Raw genomic sequence first — 23,494 nt, 5'->3', positions numbered from 1 at the left:
AGGTGCAAGGCAGCAAATCCAACCTCCGTTACCCAAATTTGAGCCTTAGAAGCTGAAATCAGAGAGGGGAGCAGGTAGGCACACAGCTGGCGTGGAGAGAGTACAGAAAACGCCAAGACAGAAATCTTGTACACTCAGTACAAGATGCAAACTGGATTCGGCAGGGACAAACTGCCTGCACATTACACATCCCAAGTTAAAAGCCCGAGGATTATTGGAAACCCTAGGCCCAGAGCATTTGTTCTGTACAGCTGATGGGTGAACAAAGGCGAATTACTTTTCTTTTAGCATCTAGTGCACCTAACGCATGCTGTACGCTAAGGCCGGGGCTCCCCGTACGCAGCTACCAGGCAGGTACCAACAGCAAGAGGTTTGTTACTCACCTGGGGTCTCTTTCACCAAGGTATCTTAGCTCTCAGGGCTCTGCAAGGGAACCTACTGCGAACTGAAGACCCACGAGAAAAGTTTTGAATTTGTCGTATTTGATCTCACAGTGTCACAGAATCTGAAAATATTTTTCTGCAAAGCTTTAAAAAATACAAGTGTGTTTCAGACTTCTGCAAAGGAAGTCATATGGAGATGCAAGAAGCATATAGAAAACACAAGATCAGTTTTCACCAGCAGAACTTGTTTGTTTGCTTGTTTTAATATAGTAGACTGTTCAAATGCAATCTACCTACAAACTTACAGTGATAGCTACAATTGCTCTCAAGGACAGCCCCGTAATGCTTTCTTGATAACATTAACACTGTTTGAACAGAATGTAAAAGTTTTCTTGGGAAGAAAAAAAAAAAAAAGTGTGAGAATATAATGTGCGCATACATAAAAAAACGACAGCTTTATGGGGGTTTGGATCCTTCAGCAGTCCTAAGACAAAACAGTAACAGCAAATTGGAACATCCTCTGTCCCAGGATGCAGAGTTATTCCTTAAAATCCCACCCAATTTAAACTGTGAAAGGCACCTGGGACAAAAGCAATAGCTTTGACACCTATAAAATGATGTGGAAGAAGTTTCAATTCTATTTTAATCTTTTTTCACCAATTCCGTTCATGTCTGTCTGCATGATGGACAATTTTAAAAATTAAAAGTTTGTGTGAGCCAGCCTGGAATCACACAATGCCTGTCTACAGATATTTTTTTCAAAGAGGGACCACGTTTCAAAAGCTTTAATCAGTCGAGTACTTTAGTGTTCATCACAGGTGAAACCTGCCACAGCTTGCAAAGTGAAAGTCACACAGGAAGAGAAATCAGCCTAAAGAAATACTTGTGGTCAGACAGGCCAGGAATTTTGTCACCCTTCCATATTACTATTAACATAGAGAAACATGGCATTCCAATTCCTACAAGCACATGCAAGGAGAAATACAGAGAAACACACCTGCTTCTTCCCCTGCCCCAAGTCTGCAATATGTTATTAAATCTTAGGCCCTTCTGATTAATGTTGGTGAGACACCCAGCGAGGAATAAGGAATTCTACTCGGAACAGTTGTTACATTCGTAAAAAGAAAGCTTCATTTTTAAATCCTGGGATAGTTACCCTGAAACAGATGCACCATGCAGAAGACAAGGTGCTTATAGTTGTGCTAGGTGCGCATCTACCCTCGACAGTCTTCTAGTTCCTGTCAACACAGAGGAATCCCCTTTTCCTCACTGCTTGTCTACTTTGGAATAGGTTGTGCATGCTGCTTACCCCAACATCTTAAAAAAAAAAAAAGGGGGTGGGGGGGGGTTGTCTTTCTTTTAAAGCAGCACAAACAAACACTACAGGGAGAACATGCTTATTTAGATAACTAAGCAGGCTGAATTAGCCTGGCATATTTTTAAGCACAAACAGTTCACTGCTACCACAAATCCTAAACCAAAGCATTTGAGTTTTGCCCCACTTTTGCTGTAGTTCTTCCCTAAAACAGTTCCTGGGCTGCGTAGGCAGCCAGTAAGCTTTAGTGCAGTGTCCTCTGGAAGAGCGGAGTCCACCTCCCAGTAACAGTGTCTAACCAAACTGATCCGCCACGGTCCTCGTTAGCCCTAAAATGGTTCAGGTGAGTCCAATAAGCACCCTGATAAAAGTAAAGTGAGGTTAAACACTATCTGCACAGCTAATGAACCACTCTGGAGCTCTTGTGTGCAGACAGAAGCACTCCAAAGATCCCAGCAGTCAGGACTATGAAGTTTTTGAGTTCTCCAGCCTGACCCACTGAGAGCAAAGGCCAAGAGCACTGAAGTTCCTTCCCCAGGCACTGAAGATCCTATAAAGTGGGCAACTCTTGCAAATCATAGGATTAGAGATAGATCTAATTGTTTTTAAGCTAATAAAAAAGTTGCACAAACTATAGGAAGTGGGATTGGAAGGTATTTCAAAATGTTACTTAGTTGATCCCAGCTTTATGCAAAAGACTTAGTTGATCCCAGATTTAGGCAAAAGGATAGACTGTGTCTGACATTCTCAGTAGATGTCTCCCTACTTGGTTTTTTTTTTTAAAAAAAAAAAGAGAGAGAAAGCAAAAAACCTGCAATGAGGTAGATTTCACACCCTCTGCAGGCAGCCTGTTTCAGCACCTCATTATCCTTGCCATTAGGCAGATTATCCTAATATCTAGCCCGAGGGTGCAGTTTGACTTTACACATATTCCCACTACTCCTTGCCATGTGCTCCTGCTATTCCCTTGCATCCAGCACAGCCAGAGGGGAGCAGCTTCCAGGGGCTGACCAGAAAATTAACCCTTGGCAAACAGCATCTCCTAACCTCTCCCCCTCTCAATAGGCTTCCATGACACCAGCTTATGACTTTAAGCTAAACACATGTTCACCACACTGCACACAAGGGAGAGTGGCATGAAAGGGGGAAAAAGGTAATGAACAACTGGATGAAGCTGGCCAGGGAGGGGAAGCTACACCTCCTGGGAGCAGATCCTGGTTATAGCACATCAGGCCTAAGATTGACCTGCATCCTAAAGTCTTCCTTGCTACAACTTAAGATGATTTCTTTGTCCTATTCTCGGTGGACAAAGAAAAGTTTACAACTTTCAGCAATAATAATTAAAAACGCTTATTTAGCTGAAGATTTGCATCTTCTCCTATTTGAGGAGTGTATTTGAGGATTTGACCAAAGCAGGAACTGGACCCAAGACCTCTCTCCCTCCAAAATCCCAGTCAATATGAAAAGGCTAAGATCAGAGCTAGCCTTCTTGCAAATACACTTGATAACGCAATTCCATTAACTCAGAATGTCATATTCCACTACCGTTGCTAAGGTCACCCCATTCCACTGTTTTAGCATCTTGGGTGTTCACATCTGCCTGGCAACAGAATGGCAGGTGAATTACCAGCACTTTCTTCCATTTCTACAAATTTACTGTCATAGGAGTGCTATTAATTTTTGCATTACCCAGTAAGGTGAGAAGCAGCAGAGAGAGAAAAAGAACACATGAAAGGATTAAGCCAGCCGCAGATTACAGCATTTCTCAGAAGTTATCTTAAAATTTCAGTTTCGAGCAGGGGAGGAAAAAAAAAAATAGGAGTTTCTGATAAACAGATCCTTATGTTCACAAGAGATAGCAAGCATGAAAAATGGCAGCCAGATAAACTAATAGGAAAATATATCCATCAAACTCGAAGAGTGGGAGAAAGCAAGTCCACTAAGAAGAGATCACTTAAGAAGCTAAATAACAAAGGGATGCCTAGGATATCTGAAGGGAGGAGTCAGCTGCGTATCATTGCAGGATGAATTTAACTTCCAGGCACTGACAGTCGTGTGTTTCTCTTAAACTGTTAATAGAAACAGAGTATCACATAGCATATAAAGCTGCAAAGAGACACTTTACCCAATTAAGTCTTTCAAATGGACCCAGCAGCCAGTTCTAACTAATTTTTAGGCCCACTTAAATGTTTCTTATGCGTTAAGCTTTCCTTTCCCTTGGGTCATTCCACAGCTGTGTCTTCCCTACCTGTCACACTGCATCTTCCAAGTAACCATTTCCTCCTTTCATTTATCTCTTACTTTTATTTATTTTGTCTTCCTATGCCTGTCGCTTCCTCTAACAATCCTACTCCAAAACATTAGTGCCCCTCTCCCCCTCTCTGTAGAGTTTCTGAGAGGCACAGCAAAAGTTTACAGATGGACCCCCAACCTAAATTAACAGACTAACTTTGAAGTGATCATCTGGAAAGAAGTACTTGAAACCAAATTTGAGAGAAAAATTCATTATTATTAAGTGTATAACCTCTAACACAAGATTTAGTGAGGTTAAGATACGAGGTAGTCTTAAACATGCCCTCAAAAGGCCTGCTGAGGCTTGTCACAGCGAAGTCTCTCCAAAATCCTAACAGAAAAAGTATTTGGAACTGTGATGTAAGGCTTGTTTAAGTAGTTTAAAATGTTTAATGAAGTTTAATGTTTAATCATTAGCCTTGCAGGCTCCAGGACTTCCGGGAGATGCATAAAAAAAAAAAAAAAAAAGAGAGAGAGAGATAGAGAAAGAAAGAAAGAAAATGTGGGCTATGTACCCCAAGAAGCATTCCAGCCATCACAGATGAGCACAGCACTGATCTGGATGCAGGGCAGCCTTCTGGTGCAAGCAGCGCAGCCAGCGTGAATGTGCTGTATCGGCTGTGCTTCAAACAGCCCTATCAAAGTCTAACTTGTCAACAAGTCTATTAGCTCCAACAGACTTCGGTGTGTCAAGAATGTTACATGTGCGATTTAAAAGCGAACAAGCGAAGGGCTGCGAGCGCTACCCGTGTTCACACCTCTGGTCCCCACACCAACCCTCCTGGCTGCTACGAGCACAGGTGGAAGCACCTCACGTCGGCTCTCCTCAGCACACCCTTCCGAGGGCAGACAGACCCACATACCATCCACTCCAGGTCTCTATTTGCAGGTCTTCTCAAATTTTCTCATAGAACTGCTTCAGACCACAGGCAGCTTATACCCCTGCTTTAGGTTTCACCTGTGCTCTTCTCCTCATTGCTTTGCACCTCCCTTCTTTCTTTTTTAACCTGCTTTTGCTCCTTCTCAGAGCTTCAAGACTCAGTATGACCTTAGAACAGGGAGTGTTTGAGTATAAAGTTAAACAAAATTTAATAGACTATCCTTAAACTTTTAGCCTTTTAAGCTTGTTTTTTTCTTGAATGAAGAACAAAGCACCTGCCTGCTGTTGCTGTGGGACATTCTAGATTTTGTGGTCACAGATAAAGTAAAACTTTGTTAAAAACAGTTACCTTAATTAGAGCTCTTCATGTTCTCAGGGCATCAACACAAGGTCGGATTTAAAGTAATCTGTTTTTAATTATCCCAAATTTGTGCAGTGCTAACACATTTCACTTAAACATTCATCCCTCCACTTTTTTTTTCTTTAAACTGAGACTCAAACAGGTGTGTTATTTTCTCCTAAATTTCAGGTACAATTTCATCATACCATACTATTGCTTACACACTGAGAAAAAGCATACCCTCTGTAAACATTCTGTATGCATTAAGAGAAGTGGAGAAATGGAAAACAACATGGTTTAAAAGCCTTCCTTTTTTTAACCTACCCCTCTTTGGATGTCCACTTGATAGGACATCTACCTCCACACTTCCTGCTGAGCCTCCCTTAATTCGAGCAGTTTGAGTTCTCAAAGTCCCTTCCAGCCCTCAATGTTTTCTACCTAAAGAACAGGCGTCAATGTAAGTAAGTGCCTCAATGACACAGCGTGACTTGAAGTGCCTCTCGAGGCTCTCTTGAGTGAGCAGAGTGAAACCTCTGACTGTCTTTCCATCCTGCATGAGGGAAAGCAGCAGGAGCGCAGCGGGGCAGTGAGACACAGCTCTACCCGCTCCTGCAGAAGGACCCCCTGCACCGCAGAGGGGCCAGCGCTGCCCCCAGCGCGCACCACGCTCGTAAATGCACATACATGCGCACGTAAGCACACATACGCATGGCTAAGTGTCCACATGCCTTATAAACTGTGTGTGCGAATAGACACAAAGCCCGCTGACAGTCACGCCAGGCTCCCGCACGGGTGCTTCTGCCAGAAGTCACTGCACTGATGCTCTCAAGTTTCTTCGGGGACAGAAACTTAAATTCAGGAAGGCCTCGGCGCAGCAAGCCCCGCTGGCGCCCGGCGGGGCAGGTCGCGTGTTCGGGTGCTTTATCCTCGAGAGCGGCTCCGCGCGGGCGGGAGGCCGGGCCGGGCCGGGCCCGCCGCGCGCACCGCGGGCGCCGCCGCCCGGATAGGCCCTCGATTGGCCGGCCTGTCGCTAAGAGCCGCCCGGGAGCGCGCGGCCTGCGGCGCCCGGCCGGGCCGCGGCCTCCTTCCCCGCCGCCCCCCGGGCACCTGCGGGCCGGGGACGCCCGCCCGGCCCCGGCCGCGCTCGCGCTTGACAGCGCCCCCCGACCCTCCCTCCGCGGAGCCATTTCCCCGCCCCACGGCGAGGCGCCCCCGCCGCCATGACCCCTCCTTCCCCCGCCTGCCGGGACCGGCCCCGCGGCCCCACGCGTGTCCGCGGCGAGGGGCAGCCCCGGCCCCCCGTGACCTAGTTAGCGGCCCCGCTTAGGGGGACTCCGGCCCCGCTGCGGTTGGGTCTCCTGTGCCCCTGAAATCATCTATATATGTGTGTATGTTGTCATCGACATCGTCATCACAGGGGACAAAATCATCGCGGGTGGAGGGGGGGAGGACACCCCCCTTACCCACCCTGCGTCCTGGGAACACTCTCCTGAAAACTTTATCCGGGGCTCGCTCCCCCTCCGAGGAACAGTAACAACAGCAACGACAAGGTTTTAAAACCTGTCAACCATTTTAGGTCTCTGTTTGGGGAACATCATTTTTCCCGGCAATGGTCGGGCCGGAAAAAAAAAAAAAAAAAAATCCATCCTCACAACGCGACCCCGGCGGCCCCGCGCTCCGGGCGGGGGGGGCGGGTGCGGGGGGAGGAGGAGGAAGAGGAGGAGGAAGGCGCCGCCGCGGCGCGGCGGGGGGGCCGGGCCGGGGTCGCGTTACCTGAGACCAGCCACTGGCCTCCATTGTTGGAGAACTCGATGGCGTTGACGCAGCCGAAGTGGCCCAGCAGGTCCTTCTTGTAGAGGTTCCTACAGCCCCGCAGGCGCCGCCGCTGGAAGTCGTGCGTGAGCAGCGGGTCGCCCTCCACGCCCCGCCGCGACAGGAACGACACCACGGAGCGCACGCTGCCGCCGCGCCGCCTCATGCCGCCGCTCCCCGCGGCCCCTTGTCACGGGCACGACGGTTCCCCCCTCAGCCGGCCATGGCAGCGAGGTGCGAGACACTCCGCCGCTTCCTGATCCCCGCTCGCTCCTCCCCTTCTCCCCTCAGCAGCTGAGCCGCAGCTGCAGCCCGCGCCTCCGCCCCGGCCCGGCCCCGCCGCCGCCGCGCGACCCCCGCCGCTAACGGCGCCGCCGCGGGGCTGCGGCCCGGGCCCGCCATGACGGGGCCGGCGCGGGGGCCGCTCCGCGCCCTCCCGGCTGCTCCCTCCGAGGAGAAGAGCCACGCGTGGGGCCGCGCGGGGCGGCCCTCGTCCCGCTGAGCCCGGCGGGGACGGCGCGTTGGTGCTGCCCGACAGGGAGAGAGAAAAAAAAAAAAAAAAAAAAAAGGGAAATAGCCCCGGTGTGGTCGTGCTGCCGCCTTGGGATGGAGCCCAGCAGCACGGCGGGGCCGTCCCTGCGAAATCCCCACGTACCGCATCTCTGGAGTGTATATTTATTTATTTATTCTTCCATTAATAGACTTTCCTCAAGGCACTCTCAAATTTATTTATTTATTTATTTAAATTTCTCACTCTTCCCCTACCTGCACGGGCAGCTGGCTCGTGGTAGCCCCTCTTGTCTGGTCCACAGTGCTGGGACCTCGGCGCAAAGCTTGTAAATCTCCAGTTCCCCATTAACTGCCTCTGGTAAAACATAGGAAAACTGTGTTGTAAACAAGGTTCAGGAGGTGCGGAATCAGCCTGGTGGCCCGCAGAGGCCTTGGCTATGTGGGACCACACCGGTTGAGGGTTACGGCCCCAAGACGCTCGCCGCAGGCCTCTCTTTTGAGCCTCCCTGACATAAACCCTGGCGTGCTGGCAGTCTCGGCACTGTTAAACTGCTGCTTTTCAGCAGGCACTGAAATGCTTTCCGTATAGACAGTCAATCACTTTGGGCTTCCTCTCAGATGAGGTTTATAGAAAGACCACAAAATCCCGTAAATGATGCTTGTTTGCAACACTATTACTTTACTTTCAATATATAACAACAACAAAAACTCTTTTCAGTATTAATAAGAATAAAAACTGGAACCGAACATTATTTATATATATATATATATTTATGTTGTATGATTATGAGTAAATACCAGAACTTAAAAGTTAATTGGAGGTGTAATATTAATTTGAGAGGAATATCCAGCCACAGTCCATTAACTGTCTGTTTTTTATTAGAATGATAATTAACAGCGTCAATATTAAAGAGAAAACCAGGAACACTTAATCTTTCCTGCATGTGGGCTCTGTAAGAAATTTGCTCTGGTTAGAGCTATCCGTGGCCGGCCATTGCTATATAACACTCTACGAAGCCTCAGTCTAGAAAGGCAAAACTCCTATCAGTCATGATTTGTGTTTATTGCCCTAGCTTACCAGACGCTGGTAAATTGCCCTGGTACAAATCACAATTTATAGCTCTTGTGCTTGCATGCTGTGAAATTCTGCACCATTATAACTACACCAGAATCTGTTACTCGCTTTTACAGTTCCCAGAATAGGTAAAAGTGGCATTATGGTTTTCTACCTGTCGACTCCAAACTGATACCATCAGTTTGTATTCCTTTCTTCTATAAGTTTTCATGCACCTTGCATCTCTATATGATCCAAAGGTCTTCCAGAAATACAGTATGTAATGCGTCTGTCACATATACTACTTTTTCTCCTATTTCCCAAAGTATAGTTTTTGTTGGATGTTTTTGGTTTCAGTATTCCAATTAAATAGGTATAAGAACCTTTCATTTGAAGGGCAACACAAAATCTCTGGTACTTTTTCTCCAAGTTCAGGATTCAGTCTCAAGGAAAGCCGGATACTTAGACAAAGAGGGATACTATGGACAAACAGGAATAAATATATTTTTTGACCTAAAGTGCGAAGATTTTCTGGAAAAAATACCTTTTTTTTTTTCTTTATCAGGAAATCAAATGTGTATTTGTAAGCAGTGAGAAAGAAGACACCATGCTGTCATAATTTGAAGAATAAGTAATAGCAGCTGTAGACCTAATCTGCTAAACACAGTGATGTCTTGCATGACCATGTAATTAAAATATGCTGGTAGGTATTTTTTTCTCTCTGATTCTTTTGTTGAATTTTGTTCAATTTTTTTTTTTGGATTATTTTGTTTGACATAATAAAGTCATCATGACCTATACAGGTAATGTTTCTTTTGAAAGTAACATTTTATGTGTTAGTGCCTGAGCACTGTAGACTCATGAGAACACACAGGGTGGAGGTCTGAGTCATGCTGAAGTAGCATCTCTGATGTATTTTTTTCTACTTTAACAGAAAGGAGGGGAGCTGAGATATGGTCAGAACTTAGTCAAACCCACTGGACTTCATCAAGTTAATATTTTGTTGGACATATTACCACGCAGGATGTTGTATTGAGACCACTTGATCCTTACAGCTCAAACTAGATTGAATCTGGCCACGCTGGAGACCAAGCAGAGTGAGTTTGAGTCTGTTTTTACCTACGATCAAGCAACTTAATTCTGTAGGATGTATATAGTCTCTCCTCCCACCTCAAAAGCAGCATGGAATAAAGTGCAAAGATGTTTTGATTGAAAAAGAGACAAGTGGGCAGTAGAGGGGAGGAGTCAACACCTGACAACAAAATGGAAGGTAATGGATAGGGAGGTGACTCTTCAGAGGCTCCTGGAAATTCAGATGAGCAAGTATTGTCAGAGTAAAGATCTAGATAAACATTCAGTGCCTTAACTGCCAGTAATTCCAGGTTTGTGCATAGCCAAATTTCCCAGCACTACTAAGCTGATCTGGATCAGGTGGGGTCATGCTCCCACATTGCTCTCACGTATGCTTGTGACCATGCTATAGAGTTCATGTTCTTGCTCTGAAAAGACTGACAAAACCTGATCAGGCATTAATGTCTGCTGGTACAAAGTAATCCTATCAACATATTTTTCTGAACAAATTTGAGTTGGCAGAGTGAATTAATATTGCATTAGTGGTTTGTATCTGGTGGCTGTGGCATATTTGGTCATTAATAGGAGCCCTACAGCCAGCTTTACTGTATTGTCAAATCGTGGCATTTACAGCAGTTAATGGCTGCTGTGTTACAAGCTGCGTGAGTTGATGCTGGAGGGAAAGGTGTTGCAGCAGTCTAAGTATGGAAACAAAAGACCTAAGCAAGGTCCTTGTTTGTAAGGATGGATAAAAGGGAATTTGGATTGCACAGAAAATTACAGAAATCTGTAAGATTTAGGCATATTCTGGATGCTAGGATCTATAGGGAGGTCCCAGTCAGAGATGACAGTTGACATAAAACCTTCAGCAGCAGCTAAATTGGTGATGTTACCCACAGATACCAACAAAGAAGACAGTAAGAAAGACTTTTGGGGAAGAGAAAGAGCCATGTTCTAGCTCCACTGAGCTTTAGATTCCTGCTAGTCATCCACGGAAGAGAAAGAAATGCTGTGATTTTAGTTGGGATATAAGGAGATATCTCTGGGGAAAGGAGCAGATCTGTGAATCATCTGCAGAGATGGTAGTTGTATTTGTATTTGAGATGAGGTAACTCAGAGAGACGTGGGAGGATAGAAGAAGACCAAGGATACAGCTCTGTGAGACAGCATGAGGAGAAACTGTCACAGAACACTTAAAAGGAAGGCTCAAATAGGTAAAAAGATTTTAAGTGAAACACAATTGGCTATGTCTGGTTAAAGTTGATGAGGTTTAAACACATTCTGAGCTCCATTGAACCTTTGAATAAGTTTGATACAGGCAAATCAAAAATGGAGAAGAAGCTCAGACATTGGTAGTAAGGTCTGGAGATGAGATATAGAGATATACATGGGAGAAGAAAGTGGGGTGGGTCAAGGCTGTTTCTTTTTTTTTAACGTTTGATTTTTTAGGGGAAATAGTCAAAAGTAAGAGGAAGGTGAGCCAAGAAGATAGTGTCGTATTTTTGTCATATCTTTAAATTAATTTTGGTTGTGGAGTTGATTCCTCATAGTGGAAATTAGGTGGTTTCTGGACTTTATTCCTTTTAGTTATTTCACAGACCATAGAGGTGGGAGGAAAAAGCAGTGTTCTCTCAGACATCACCCCTGGGGACGTTCAGCTAAAGCTGCAGTTTTATCATGCACCCGAACCAATCTGATGACATGTGGCTGCTTAACGAAGGAGGCTTTATTTATCCCAGCTATGCATCCCTGTCCTTTTCTTTGTAATGATACTGCTACTCATTGGACCTGTTTCTCCACCATTTTACTGAGTTCAGCTGTCTCACAGAGCAGTCCAACGAGCATAGGCTAAACAGGAGCGCACAGCCAGGAGCAGAGGTTGGGCAGATGGGGCATGTCCCCTTCTCTCAGCAGCCATGAAATGTCAGGCCATTTTACTGCATTGCCTGGAACTGAGGTGACTTGAGCAGCTCTTCAAGACACTGAGATGTGAGATTCCTTTCTGCTCTTACACATGCAATGACACAGTTGGTAATTAACACAGAAATACACTGATGCTGATGAATGTTAATACCAGTCATCCTTGTAGGATCAGTCCAGCTGTTCACATCTCTAAGAACTATTGTTTCAGATTTTCTACAAAACCTGCAGTCTCTGGTTGATCACTGCAGTGAGCTACAGCTGATTCATCTTTTGGCTTAGACTGTAGTTTGGCTGAGATCTGGCTCTCTGGTGAAGGAGTTAAACCAGAAGAAAGCGCTCTCATTTTTCTGCTGTGTTAGCTTTTTGCTTGCTTAGTTGCTGGAATCAAACTGGCACCGGTATTTGCGGAAGTGAGGCAGGAGAGGGAAGTGGGCTTGCCTTTTCCAAAGGAGGTGAACTTTCCATCCATACTTTTGCAGTGTAAAACTCCATGTCTAGCACACCACTTCACAATTTATTTAAACCAACCTTGTTCTGAGCTATCGATGAAGGAAGTGGTCTCCCTGTCATCAACCCTGTTAAAACAAATCCTATCCAAAAGTGACTTATTTGAATATGTAGTTATGGGCTTGCTAGGACTGACACAAGGAAAAGCAACCACATTAGGAGTGAAAATGACTTTAAAATGTAATTTGGTCTTTTTTATCTAGCTTGGGATGGGGCCCCAAATAGAGTGTTATTAATGAGCTGCTGGGGACTGCATGCAGCTCTCTGCTCATTGTCTGCTAACGGCAATTGAAGTCTTCACTGGAGCCTCTTCCCTTTGATATTCCACTGTCATTGATTTTCCTTTGAATACCGAGTCATTTACTGTAGTCTTCTCCCTGTTAAGGGATGAACTAATGTGATTATAACAAATATATATTTTTTCTGATCAGCAGAACAAGTGAAGCCTGGTTTTCTATGGACTCGTCCTGATGTGGCACCCCCTGCCCCTGCTCCCCGTGTGGATTCTGTAACGTACATTACACAGTGCATGCACGTGGTTGCTGTTTTATCAGTAACAGCATTATTATGGTCTCTTTCATTGACTTTGCCTTGATTTTCACAGAAGTTACCTTTGAAACCTCTGTCTCTTTGTAAAAAAAAATGATGAAACTGGGCAATGGCTTAAACAGCTTTTTTTTTTTTTTTTTTTTGGCAAGGAAAGGGGAGAAGAAAGGGGACTCACAGACAAACACTGACAGACGGTGTAATTGCATAAGCCTTTTTTTTTTTTTTTTTCCATAGGAAACCAGGCTAAAAATGGACCTTTTGACTGAGATCTCCTTGAGGAGATCTCAGATCAGGCTACAGAGCAAGGAAGAAAAGTCTTTTTTAGATGGGCAGTCCTGCTGTGTGCCGTGTAAAGGCTTCTAGTGAACTGCTGCAAGAGATTTCTTCTCATAAATAAGACTAAGCCAGCAGTTGGTGTTTTCTCACTTGGTTACCTGCTCATCTTCAGCGATGTCCCCATCAGGCTTGAGGATTTGCATTTTTGCTAGAGTACACTCATGAATCAGTTGCTTTCATTTATTTTTTAATTTAACCTTTATACTAGAATAAATGGCTATATAGGCAGCAAGACAAGCAGTTAGAGACCTGTGGTTACAGGACAATGTTTGTGCCAGTGATATCATGAAAAATAAAAGCTTTAAATTCAGGCAAGAAGATGGTGTTGATATGGTCGAGAAGCCAGACTCAGGGATTCTACTGTATCATATCTTTGGTACGAGGCTTTCACTATCTAATAAATGCTGGGGTGCTTTATTGTTTTTCTCTCTTTTATTTCTTTAAACAAAACTCCTATTACCTTAGAAACTAAAAAAAAAAGTAATTTTTGAAGAGAGAGGCTGGCCTAATCCTCATTTCTGGATGGATGCCAGTTTTATTACAAGTGGCTCCAGCTATGATCTAAAACTTTTCGTATTTGTTCAGAAATGGATCACTATTCTGAGCTCCTTGAGTCTCTGAGCAGGTTGTCTTACAAAAATGTCATCACCAGGCCTCGCGGGAGAGCTGTGCAAGGTGTCACTGCTCAGTAATCCCGCCAAGCATAAATACGGATAACGGAGAGCAAGATCCAAGTTTTTTTTGCAAAAAGCTCTCTGTGCAAAAGCTGTTGCACTCTGTTAAAAATTCTATGTTCAAAACACAGACACAAGTTAAAGAAAATTGAACTCTCCTGCTATCTCTACCATCCTGGGTTTATACCAGGTCATTAGCACAAGCAGCCATTTAAAGTTTTGTGATCCAGTCATCTTATTTCTGATAGTTAAATGACCTTCTTTGCTCAAAGTATTTTTCTAGAAGCCAACTCTGCTCTCTGTTTCCATGTCTGCTATGAATCTCTTGCTGCATTCCTGTGTAAAAACAACACCATCGTTCCCTGACTGGTTGGAAGAACACTGGCTCTACATGGAGATCCTTCTCCAAAGGCATCCCTCAGCCTCTCTGCTGCACCCCTCCAATACCCGCCTGCTAAATGCCAACTTTCTGCTATCAAATAGCTGTCCCCCGCATCAGTGACGGTTACACCCCAATCAGAAAAATTAAAGAAGGAGGAAATTAAGGGCGGGAGCTGCGAGGACGCCCGAAGGCCGCGGGTGCTCGAGCCCCAGCAGGGCCCGCGCGGGGCCGCCTTTGCCGCGGGAAGCGCCGGGTGCCGAGGCCGCCCCGAGCACCCGCAACATGGCGGCCGCCCGCGCGTCGCCGCGCTGACGTCACGTGTCTGCTCGTCGTGCCCGTCCCCCGTGCTCTCTTCCCGGGCTCCTCTACCGTTATTGCTCCGTAACGGCGCAGGCTGCTACAAGCCAGGGCCGAAACGGCAGCGGAGGCCGCCCCCGCGGTGAGAAGAGCCCGCTGCCGCGTGGCGGACCCGGGCGCCCCGCCTCAATCCCCGGCTTGGGGCGCCTGCCGTACAACATGGCGGCGCCCAACCGCGGCGGGGAGGAAGGGTCCGCCAGTATAAACTTCCCGGTGTGCGCGGCCCCCGCCCCGCGCGGGAGGTTCCCGCTGCGGCACGCAGCCGTTCCGCGGGGGCGCAGGTGGGCGCCGCGGCCCGGCGAGGAGTCTGCGGCCACCCCGGGGCGACGAGGGCCCGGCCGAGGATGCCCAGGCGAGCGGCCGTGGCTGCGGCGGCCGCGCTGCTGGCGGCGGCAGGGGGGGCCCTGCTGCTGCTGTGGCGGCGGCGGCGGGCGGCCCCCGCGGAGCCCGCGCGGGAGGAGTGCGCCGAGGCCCCACGAGCGGAGCCGCCGCCGCCGCGCGTGGTGCTCGTGTCGCGGCGCGGCGAGTGGGAGGCCCTGGAGCCGCTGCTGAGGGACGAGCTGCGCGCGCGGCCCGTGCTGGGCCTCGACTGCGAGTGGGTGAGTGCGGGCTCCGCGGGGAAGCCGCGGTCATGGCCCTCGTGCGCTGCGTGTCCTCTGGAATAGCGCTCCCGAGGTGATGCAGCAAAAATAGTTTGGATTTGCACCGTTTCTAATCTTCCTCTGTGTGTAGGAAACATATATGTATATGTTAGATAGGAGCCCCAGAGGAAGATAGTGCTGTTATGTCCATAGAAAATAGCTGACCACCCGGAAAGCCGTGTTCTCTTCCCCTTCCGTGCTTGCCCACGTGAGCTTTCCGGATGGGATTTGAGCCAAGCGTGAAGCCTATCTTCGCCAGTAGTTTGGCTGGATATTTGATGGCCCTGTGTTCATTAGCGTAAGCCATGGTTAAGCAGGGTCTGCCAGGAAGAGTCGTATAGAGGTTTGCTTGGTGCTGGTGTGGATTAAAAAGCAGGTCTCCTAGCGCTTGGCTAGAAGGAAGGGGTAAAGGGGGAAATTTCCCTGGTAGAAGCTCTTAAGAAGCAGCTGATGGGCAGTAATATTATGAAACAAGCCATAAAATTTCAATTAAAGTTAGACTCATCTAACAACATTTGACTCTGTGGTCTGGTAGGTTTTTCCTGTCTTCTGTATCCACTTTTGTTGCTTTTTGTTCCAGCCTTGGTACTGCTACAAACAGTGTGACCTGAAATCTGCTTTTTTTTTTTTCTCTCTTTCCCCCACCCCTGCAGGTATCCACAGAAGGAAAAGCAAATCCCGTGTCCCTCCTGCAGATGGCTTCTTGCAGCGGCCTGTGCGTGCTCGTGCGGTTGCCCAGGCTTGTTGCCAGCGGAGAGCCTCTCCCGAAGACTCTGCTGGACATCATGGCAGATAGCACCGTTCTGAAAGTCGGGGTGGGATGCTGGGAAGATGCCTGCAGGCTGCTTCAGGACTACGGCCTGGCCGTCAGAGGGTGTGTGGATGTGCGGTGTTTAGCCGCGAGGCAGCGGTGAGTGTCTCGCGGCAGCGCCGTCACGGTCGTTGCTCTGTGACTGCTTGGAAGTCCTGGGTGGCAGGAGGACATGCATGGAACTGCTGGGTTACAGGGTTTCCTGAAAAGTCACTGAGTAAAGCAGCTCCAACTTTCTTTTCTAACAGCAGTGCTTCCCTTTAAAATGTTACAATTGTAATACTATTTTTGTCATAATTCATCTTAAAACAGAACGTTTTACGCGAGAGCATTCTCAACATACAACATGTGCCTGCATGGGTGTCCTGTTGGTGATCTGAAGCAGGGACTGCTGACCTGCTGGTGCCTCTTCAGCACCAAGGACACGTTTCTGCTCCTTGGGCTCTTGCTGGTCACTAGAGCAGCCAGGGTTCCTGTGAGTTATTCCTGGATCCTTATACCTCAGAAGGTGGTCACCGATAGATCTCTATTTAAGGAGGAGATAGTTTAAAGCCAAACGCTTCAGCTCTAAGTGTTACCAACCCTTATGCTTGCATGCTAGGCATGTGGCAGGTGTTAGATCATTACTAACTCTAGAAAGGACATTTTTGTGGAAATGAGGGAGAAGCAGCTGAGTGCTTTTGAATGGGATTTATACAGTGTGTGCAGCAGCACATCATGCCCTGACAGAATCAAGAGTTTGCAAACCTGTTTGAGTTTGCATGCCTGTTTAGTTTTGTCTTTAATGTGTTTGTTTCATTTTCTTTGTTAAGGAAGGATCTACTTCACAACTGCCTTAGCCTGAAGTCTTTAGCTGAAAAAGTCCTGAACTACCCACTGGACAAGTCTTCTCATTTGCGTTGCAGCAACTGGGAGGCAGAAGAACTGACACAAGAACAGGTACATCTTCTGCTTCAACTTAGTGTTTCGGAAGGAAGAGCAACCTTGTCATTAAAGGAGACTAATTGTAATAGAGAGATTGGAGATACCTTGTAGTTCTCTCTCAAAACGTGGTGTGTGTGACTGGCCTGACATTAATTTCAGACTGTGCCTGAGTTTTCCTGTCCTTCCATAAAGATCATTTTTGTCATCATCCCTGGATTCTTGAGCTTTGTCTTCCTTTGATCCAGATGGACAGATAAATTCACCGGAAGTGCTTGTGTGCCTCAAACACCACCTTTATATTATTTTATTTCCTCCAATCCATAGCAGTGCAATGGAAGAGAAAGACCTCTTCCTGCAAACATTGTTTACATTCCTTAGACCGTCTTGCTTCCTGGTTTCTTTAAACAATCATGTTGCAGATGTCTATAAAATCAGTGACCAGCAGAGGGGGTGACAGGATAAATAATAATCACATGGAGGATGTACTGAAAGAGGCCTTTTACAGCTAGGCAGGGCTTGGGGGGACTGATTGGCTGGCTGGCCTGAGAAGTTTCCAGCAAGTGCCCTTGAGGTCCTGCTGAGCATTTCAGGCCTGATTGACTCGGAATGTTTTCTGTGCCTTGTATTCCTGAAGGAACCCAAACTGGAAATTGAGTGTTTCAAATTGGCCCTAAAAATGGGGTTTGTAGTGGCACGAATGTGGCACTCAACTGCCAGAATTGCTGTGGACTTTTAAAGGAAATTAATCCAGCTTCTGGTTTTCCTATATCTAGTGCTAAAGATAATAGTATTGGGGATTATTTGCTGTGTGCCAGTATCACAACGTGCTCATTCTTCTCGAGGTCCTCTATGCCGCTAAGGATGCGCAGGTCTCCGTGGCTCTGTTCCTCCATTTGCTGGGGTCTTCCTGCCTCCCTGCTACGTCTGAAGGTGAAAACTCTGCTGCGGCCTGGGGAGAGGCGCTGCGTAGCTGCCAGGGCTTGGTGGATGTCCCGTTCCGAGCAAGGAGGAGCGACGGCGCCGGGGAGGAGCGGGGCGGAGAGGCGGCTTCCCCGCAGAAAGGCAGGGCCAGGAAGTGTGGCCCGAGCAGCCAGCACGCGAGGGATCCTCGAAGGCAGAAGCGAAAGCCCCTGGGCGCGGGGTATTCCGCCAGGTAGGGCCGCGAGCGCGATTTAATTCCGTGTGTTGTGGATGGCAAACTGATCAGCCCAGCACGGCCTACTCGATAACAGGGCAGATAACGTGGGGAAGATCCTAAATTTGTGTGGTACTTTTTTCCTATTGACACTCAAGCTGTTTTTGTTTTTAAATCAGAGCAACTTGGAGAGGACTCTCTAAGCCTGCTGCAGCAGCAGATATGGAAAACTGTTGTCTTTGCTTTTAGGTTTGGACACAATCTAATATAATTTAATCACGTAGATGTAGGAACTCTAATTGGCTGTAATTGCCACTCTTTGGAAAGAAAAAAAGATGACACTTCAATATTTGTGTTCTCCTTTTCAAAATTATTGGCTTGGCAATGGAGAGGAGACATTTTAATGGAGTCAAGAATATTGATTCATTAGCAGTCACTAATAATATTGTATTGCAGGAAATATATTTCCCTTTATTTATTTATTTTTACTGGGAGGTGGTGTCATACTAAACAGAAAGACTGTTCCTCATGGGAGGAATAAAATCTTGAACAAAAATGCATCCCATGCTAAATTGAGATCTAGCTTCAATAATTTATTTTTTTTTAACCAAGCTTGATTTTATGAGAGAGCTCTGCATAGACTCACTGTTTCATTTGGTATCTCCAGGAGTCTGAAAGTGATTTCAAAAGTCCTTTGCCACCCTTCCTTTCTATAGGCATGTCCAGTTTGAATGCTTACGTATTCAGAGTCAGGAACTAATCGAATTATGTGGTGGTTGAGCTGAACTACTGATGCTCAATAGAAGCAGGTCTCTAGTATCTTCATGGGTTTCCTTGTTCTCTTGCCATCAAGTGTTCTAAGAGGTTTTGTTGTTGTTATCATTTCTCTTGGATTAATGAAAACATGGCTGTCATCTAAGTTTTAGAAAAAACTTTTTAATAAGACATTAATATATGGGCTTAGGACAGCTGATCCTTGAAATTACCTTGTCCTTAGGCTGACATACTCTTTTAGCTCCTTTTCATTTCTAAGTAGCATTTTTTTGTATTTTTTTTTTTAATTTGCGTTATCATTACTGGCTTCTTTTGAAAAACAGGGTTTAAAGTTGCCAGTTCTGTGGGCAGCAGAGTAACAGCGATCCCTCACAGCCAGATGTGATGCAACTTTTTCGATGTTCTCTTTCCCTCAGCAGCAGTCTGTGTGTTATACTGCTGAATAAAATGTGTATATTTAGGGGGAGAGCTGTGATTCAGAGGTGGTGGCCGAGCCACAGGGGCGGCATGGCTGTAGAGCCCTGGGTTTGGGGCATGCTCTTCTAGTTGCTGCAGCGTTATCCCTGTTGCACAGAAAATCTCCGCTCTATGACAACTGTTTCCTGCATGCACCAGATGGGCAGCCTCTGTGCACCTGCGATCGCAAGAAGGCTCAGTGGTATCTGGACAAGGGCATTGGAGGTGAGTGTGCCGCTCTTCCTGCTGCAAAGAAAGAGCTTTTTTTTTTTGCCATGTTTCTTAGTTAAATGGGCAGGGGCTTCGAGTATCTCTTTTTTTGTAAATGCTGTTGGTGGTTTTTCAGGAAATCTTCCTTTTGGCATTCTGATTCTAGCTTTCAAATGCATTTTGTTGTTGTTGTTGAATACTTATTTGGCTTTATCCTTTCAGAGCTGGTTAGCACAGAGCCATTTGTTGTGAAGCTGCAGTTCGAGCCTTCAGGACGCCCTGAGTCTGAAGTTGATTATTACCTTACTGTCAAGGAGAACCTCTGTGTTGTGTGTGGCAAGAGGGAGTCCTACATCCGGTGAGTTGTTTGGTAGGCTAAGAGAAAATGTGTCTTGTAGAACAGGCCTGAAGTCTGCATCTCGTTTGGCATCCAGAGGTAGTTAGAGGCCTGAAATGTCATACGTGTTTATATTCTGCATGGGCTGTCACTGTTTGAATGCCACGTGGTCATGTGTATTTGGGTAGTTGGATACTGAACAGGCCAGTGTTGCCTCCCCTTAAAGAGGGTGGTGGGAGTAGGCCATGGAGAACAAAGTATAGGAAACTTTTATGTGTTGCAGCTTGACTTGTAGGGAGCAGCAGTATGCAAACATACACTGTTCTGATGACATTCTCCTCCGAGAACAGTTGTACTGTTCTTCCAGTGTTTATTTCTTATAATTTTAAAAGGTTTAGATGAGCTTGACATCAGTGAGGACAGAAAGAGTGAGATTGTTTTTACTGCTGGTGCTGGTCATCTGAGAGAGAGGTATGTTCACCATAGCATATTGGTTCATATTTCTGCAGTATGAATAGCTTTTTATTTGAAAGTGATGGACTTTGAATAAGTAGAGGTTGGAGAACCTTTTAGTGCAGTCAGGGCCCTGACCCTGGTGATTTCTGTTTCCTTGGCTGTTAGTGTTAGTAGTTGCTGTGCCTCCAGAGGAGGAGGAGGAACCGGGGGGAGGCAGCTCTGGCCAAAGCTAACGCAGCGGTTGGTGCATCTTCTCCAGGAAGAACGTCGTTCCCCACGAGTACCGGCGCCACTTTCCCGTGCAGATGAAGGACCACAACTCCCACGACGTGCTCCTGCTGTGCACCTCGTGCCACGCCATCTCCAACTACTACGACAGCCGCCTCAAGCAGCAGCTGGCCGAGGAGTTTGGCGCCCCGGTGGGCTCCGAGGACGGGCTGCGCGTGCTGGAGGACCCGCTGCGCAGGCAGGTGCGCTCGGGCGCCCGGGCCCTGCTCAACGCGGACAGCCTGCCCGCCCCCCGCCGGGCACAGCTCCTGCAGGGCATTAAGGACTTCTTCCACACGGAGGAAGTGACCCCGGAGATGCTCCAGGAGGCGGCGGGGCTGGAAACCAGGTATGATGGCCTCGGTGATGTCTGTAGGATTTTAATCATTTCTTTTAGGCACCTAAGTTCTACAAATGGGGCTCTACGCAAGGGTGCTTTGGCAAATATTAATATGGCAACAAAAATAAATCCATCAGCACTTGCAGAGCGAGGATCTCATATCCTGGCTTTTTTGCCCCTAAGCTTTTTAATTAAAATAAAACAAAACCCATTCTTGGTCTGCTTGTTATATCTGTAAACTTTGCTAAACTAATGTCGTTGGGCTAAAAAGTGTCTGGATTAGTGACTAGTTAGGAGTTGGTCTGCCCAAAAACCTCTAAAAAGATAACTTCATCTACCTCTAAAAAGATAACTTCATTCCTTGTACAAGCCTGCAGAGTCTGGATTTATAGTACACTGCTGCATTTAACTAGAAGGCAAGGAGAGAAACAGAATAGTATTTTGTGCTGTGTCTGAACACTGTAAGCAGATAAGCAGACCATGGATTTCTTACTATTTTTTTTTTCCTGCCCCATGGTCTGTGGAAGGCATCATTTTCTCTCCTACCCCTTTTTCTTCCAACCTCCTACCCTTCTTGCTCCCCACCTTGTCCCTGCCACAGTTCTGCTTATCTTGCAGGGCAGATGAGGGAGGCAGACTGAAAGATAACCATGCACCAGATGCACCGGAAGTCTCCTCTCTACTTCTTTCCCAAAGCCTTCCTGAAAGACTTCTCTTAACTAATCCCTGGTTTTGCTGTTTGCATAAAGACAGTATTTTTCCTGTTCTCCTCTTTGCTGTTTGTTGGTCACTAGTGTTGTACCTCAGTACCTGTTCAGGCAGGGAGTTTGGTAGCAGGATCAGAGCTCAGGAGAACTTAAGTTTCTTGCCTTGAAAAATTTGCAGTGTGCCTCCTGAGAGGCACAAACACTCCTTGAGAGCAGTGTTTGGTGTTGCTACAGAAAGATAACACTTCCTCAATTTGAAGAATCCACCTCCCAGTGCAGCCGTTCCAGAAAGCAGCCTGGCACTGAAATAGAGCACAAAACCCTCCTGCCCAGGTCCCCTCCTTGTTAGCTCTCTGGGCTGCTGTGGTTAAGCAAGTCCTACCACTGAGAGTCCCTTCAGCATCTTGCCATTCCTCCCAGCTAGGTCTAGGCTCTGCCCGTGGGCTTGTGCACTAAACTCTGCTCATGTTCTGGCAGGATTTGCAACGAGAGCTACCTGCCCCACGGGCTGAAGGTGGTGCAGTGTTTTGCTAAAGGAGGCCTGCGCTCCCTCATGCAGTTGGAAAGACGCTGGCGGCAACATTTCTTGGACAACATGCAGCCCAAGTACCTCCCAGAGCAGTGGTCCGTGGACCATAACCATGGGAAGCTGATTCGGAAGTACGGGGAGGATCTTCAGATCGAGCTGTCGTGAGACCACCTGCCTGGAGGGACTCTAGGGGATCTCTAACGAACACGTGTAAATGAAGGTGGAAGGACTGTTTTTGTTTCTGTTTCTCCACTAACATCTGGGCCTGGGTTTGTGCAGTGGCTCCACCAGGTTTGGCATTTGTAGAGTTGAATCTTCTGAACTGAATTTTATGATCTGGTTTAGAATTTTTAATTCTAGAATGGATGTGTGACTTACCACAGCTTTTTTTTTTTTCCCTCCTCTCTCTCTCTCTCTTTGTGCAGACAGGACTGACAAGCCTGTGCTGACTGTTTCAGGAGTGTAGGACCACGGGGACTTTTCTTCTCAAAGTGACTGTGGAGAGTTGATGTGGAGAAGTTTTTTCTAAATGTGCTCCTCCCTGACTTCTCTTAAATATTTATAATTTTTGCCTGGTGCTAGACTTCAGTTAAATATAACTTTTTAAAAATAAATAGCTTTTTCTGTGAAACTAATTTTGATGACATTAATTGACTTAGATGACTCTGTTTTCTCTGAATGATGAAGCTATGCTCGAATTGTACAAGTCTTTTTAAAGAAATTTTAGTAAAGTCCTTAATGCGTATTTTGTAACAAAATCTGGTGAGAACCCTGGCTTTCCCCTGATCCCTCTCTCCGCTGTCTGGTAATTCAAGAAATTGCACAGCCTGGGCTGAAAACTTGTTTGTAGCAGAACCTGTCTGAGAAGGTAGGAGCTGTGGAGACTGTCATTGCAGCAAGGACCTCCTGGCCTCAGCAGCAGCGTTCCTCTCCAAAGGAGGATTCTGAGGATCTGTTCAGATATCTCCTGTCTCTGCCAGCAGGTCAAGATGCGAGAGCTTCATGCAGCTCAAACTCCTGTTTAATGATCACGAGTACAAACTGTCCCATCTTGCTCTTTCTTTCTGCTTTGTTTTTCTTCGTTTCTCCTGATGCCTGAACTCCTGATAAGACTGCCCTGGTTTGATGTAACCTGCAGCCTGACCACTGGGCTGTTTTCTATTTGTTGAAACAAGAAAACAAAAATGATACCGAGGCAGGAATCTGACTGCAACTCCTCTGAATGTAAAGAGTCAATGGTATGATAGAAGAACTTTTATTTTTTTCAGATCACCAGCACGGAAATAGATGTTTTCATGGAATACATCCTTAATAAATATTTTCTTAGGCAAGATTTCTTGTGATTGGTTGTAAATTTTCTTTAACTTGCATCATTTTTATACAGCCTCCCCCTTCTTTCAGGTTGACTGTTGTGTAGAGTAGATTTTTTTTATTGCTTCTTAATTTTCTAATTTTTAATAGCACATGCTTGTTTTTCACTATTGATTAGATTGTAGCAGTTCTGTTGTGGGAATCAGCATAT

At 46.4% G+C, this 23,494-nt stretch overlaps 2 protein-coding genes across 2 annotated transcripts in view; one reads left to right on the top strand and one right to left on the bottom strand.

Annotated features, from left to right (window-relative positions):
- The window catches only part of DCAF5 (DDB1 and CUL4 associated factor 5), a 60,309-nt gene extending 53,121 nt beyond the window's left edge, over positions 1-7,188 (bottom strand). Inside the window, exon 1 of the mRNA XM_088536540.1 lies at positions 6,984-7,188. Within this exon, the coding sequence (XP_088392666.1) occupies positions 6,984-7,188 (205 nt within the window). The remainder of the gene's footprint in view (positions 1-6,983) is intronic.
- A 7,705-nt stretch (positions 7,189-14,893) lies between these two features.
- Positions 14,894-22,360, top strand: EXD2 (exonuclease 3'-5' domain containing 2). Its single transcript, XM_010224443.2, has 8 exons — positions 14,894-14,984; positions 15,680-15,936; positions 16,650-16,776; positions 17,604-17,914; positions 19,245-19,351; positions 19,559-19,694; positions 20,389-20,745; positions 21,921-22,360. Exons 2-8 carry the CDS (start codon positions 15,722-15,724, stop codon positions 22,135-22,137), a joined length of 1,470 nt encoding a protein of 489 aa, XP_010222745.2. The 5' UTR covers positions 14,894-14,984; positions 15,680-15,721; the 3' UTR covers positions 22,138-22,360.
- Positions 22,361-23,494: the final 1,134 nt, after the last annotated feature.

The sequence above is a fragment of the Tinamus guttatus genome, unplaced genomic scaffold (assembly GCF_059628265.1).
Source record: "Tinamus guttatus ecotype Peru unplaced genomic scaffold, ASM5962826v1 Tinamus_guttatus_pri_ptg000676l, whole genome shotgun sequence".
NCBI classification, from domain to species: domain Eukaryota; kingdom Metazoa; phylum Chordata; class Aves; order Tinamiformes; family Tinamidae; genus Tinamus; species Tinamus guttatus.
The sequence above is the reverse complement of the archived record's forward strand: the minus strand, read 5'-3'. Positions and strand labels throughout refer to the sequence as shown.

Excerpts from the sequence above, each read along its gene's own strand:
- EXD2 (XM_010224443.2), top strand. The coding sequence starts at position 15,722 with ATGGCTTCTTGCAGCGGCCTGTGCGTGCTCGTGCGGTTGCCCAGGCTT. Across the intron at positions 16,777-17,603 it reads AAGAACTGACACAAGAACAG|GTCCTCTATGCCGCTAAGGA; the intron begins GTACATCTTCTG and ends ATTCTTCTCGAG. Across the intron at positions 20,746-21,920 it reads GCGGCGGGGCTGGAAACCAG|GATTTGCAACGAGAGCTACC; the intron begins GTATGATGGCCT and ends ATGTTCTGGCAG.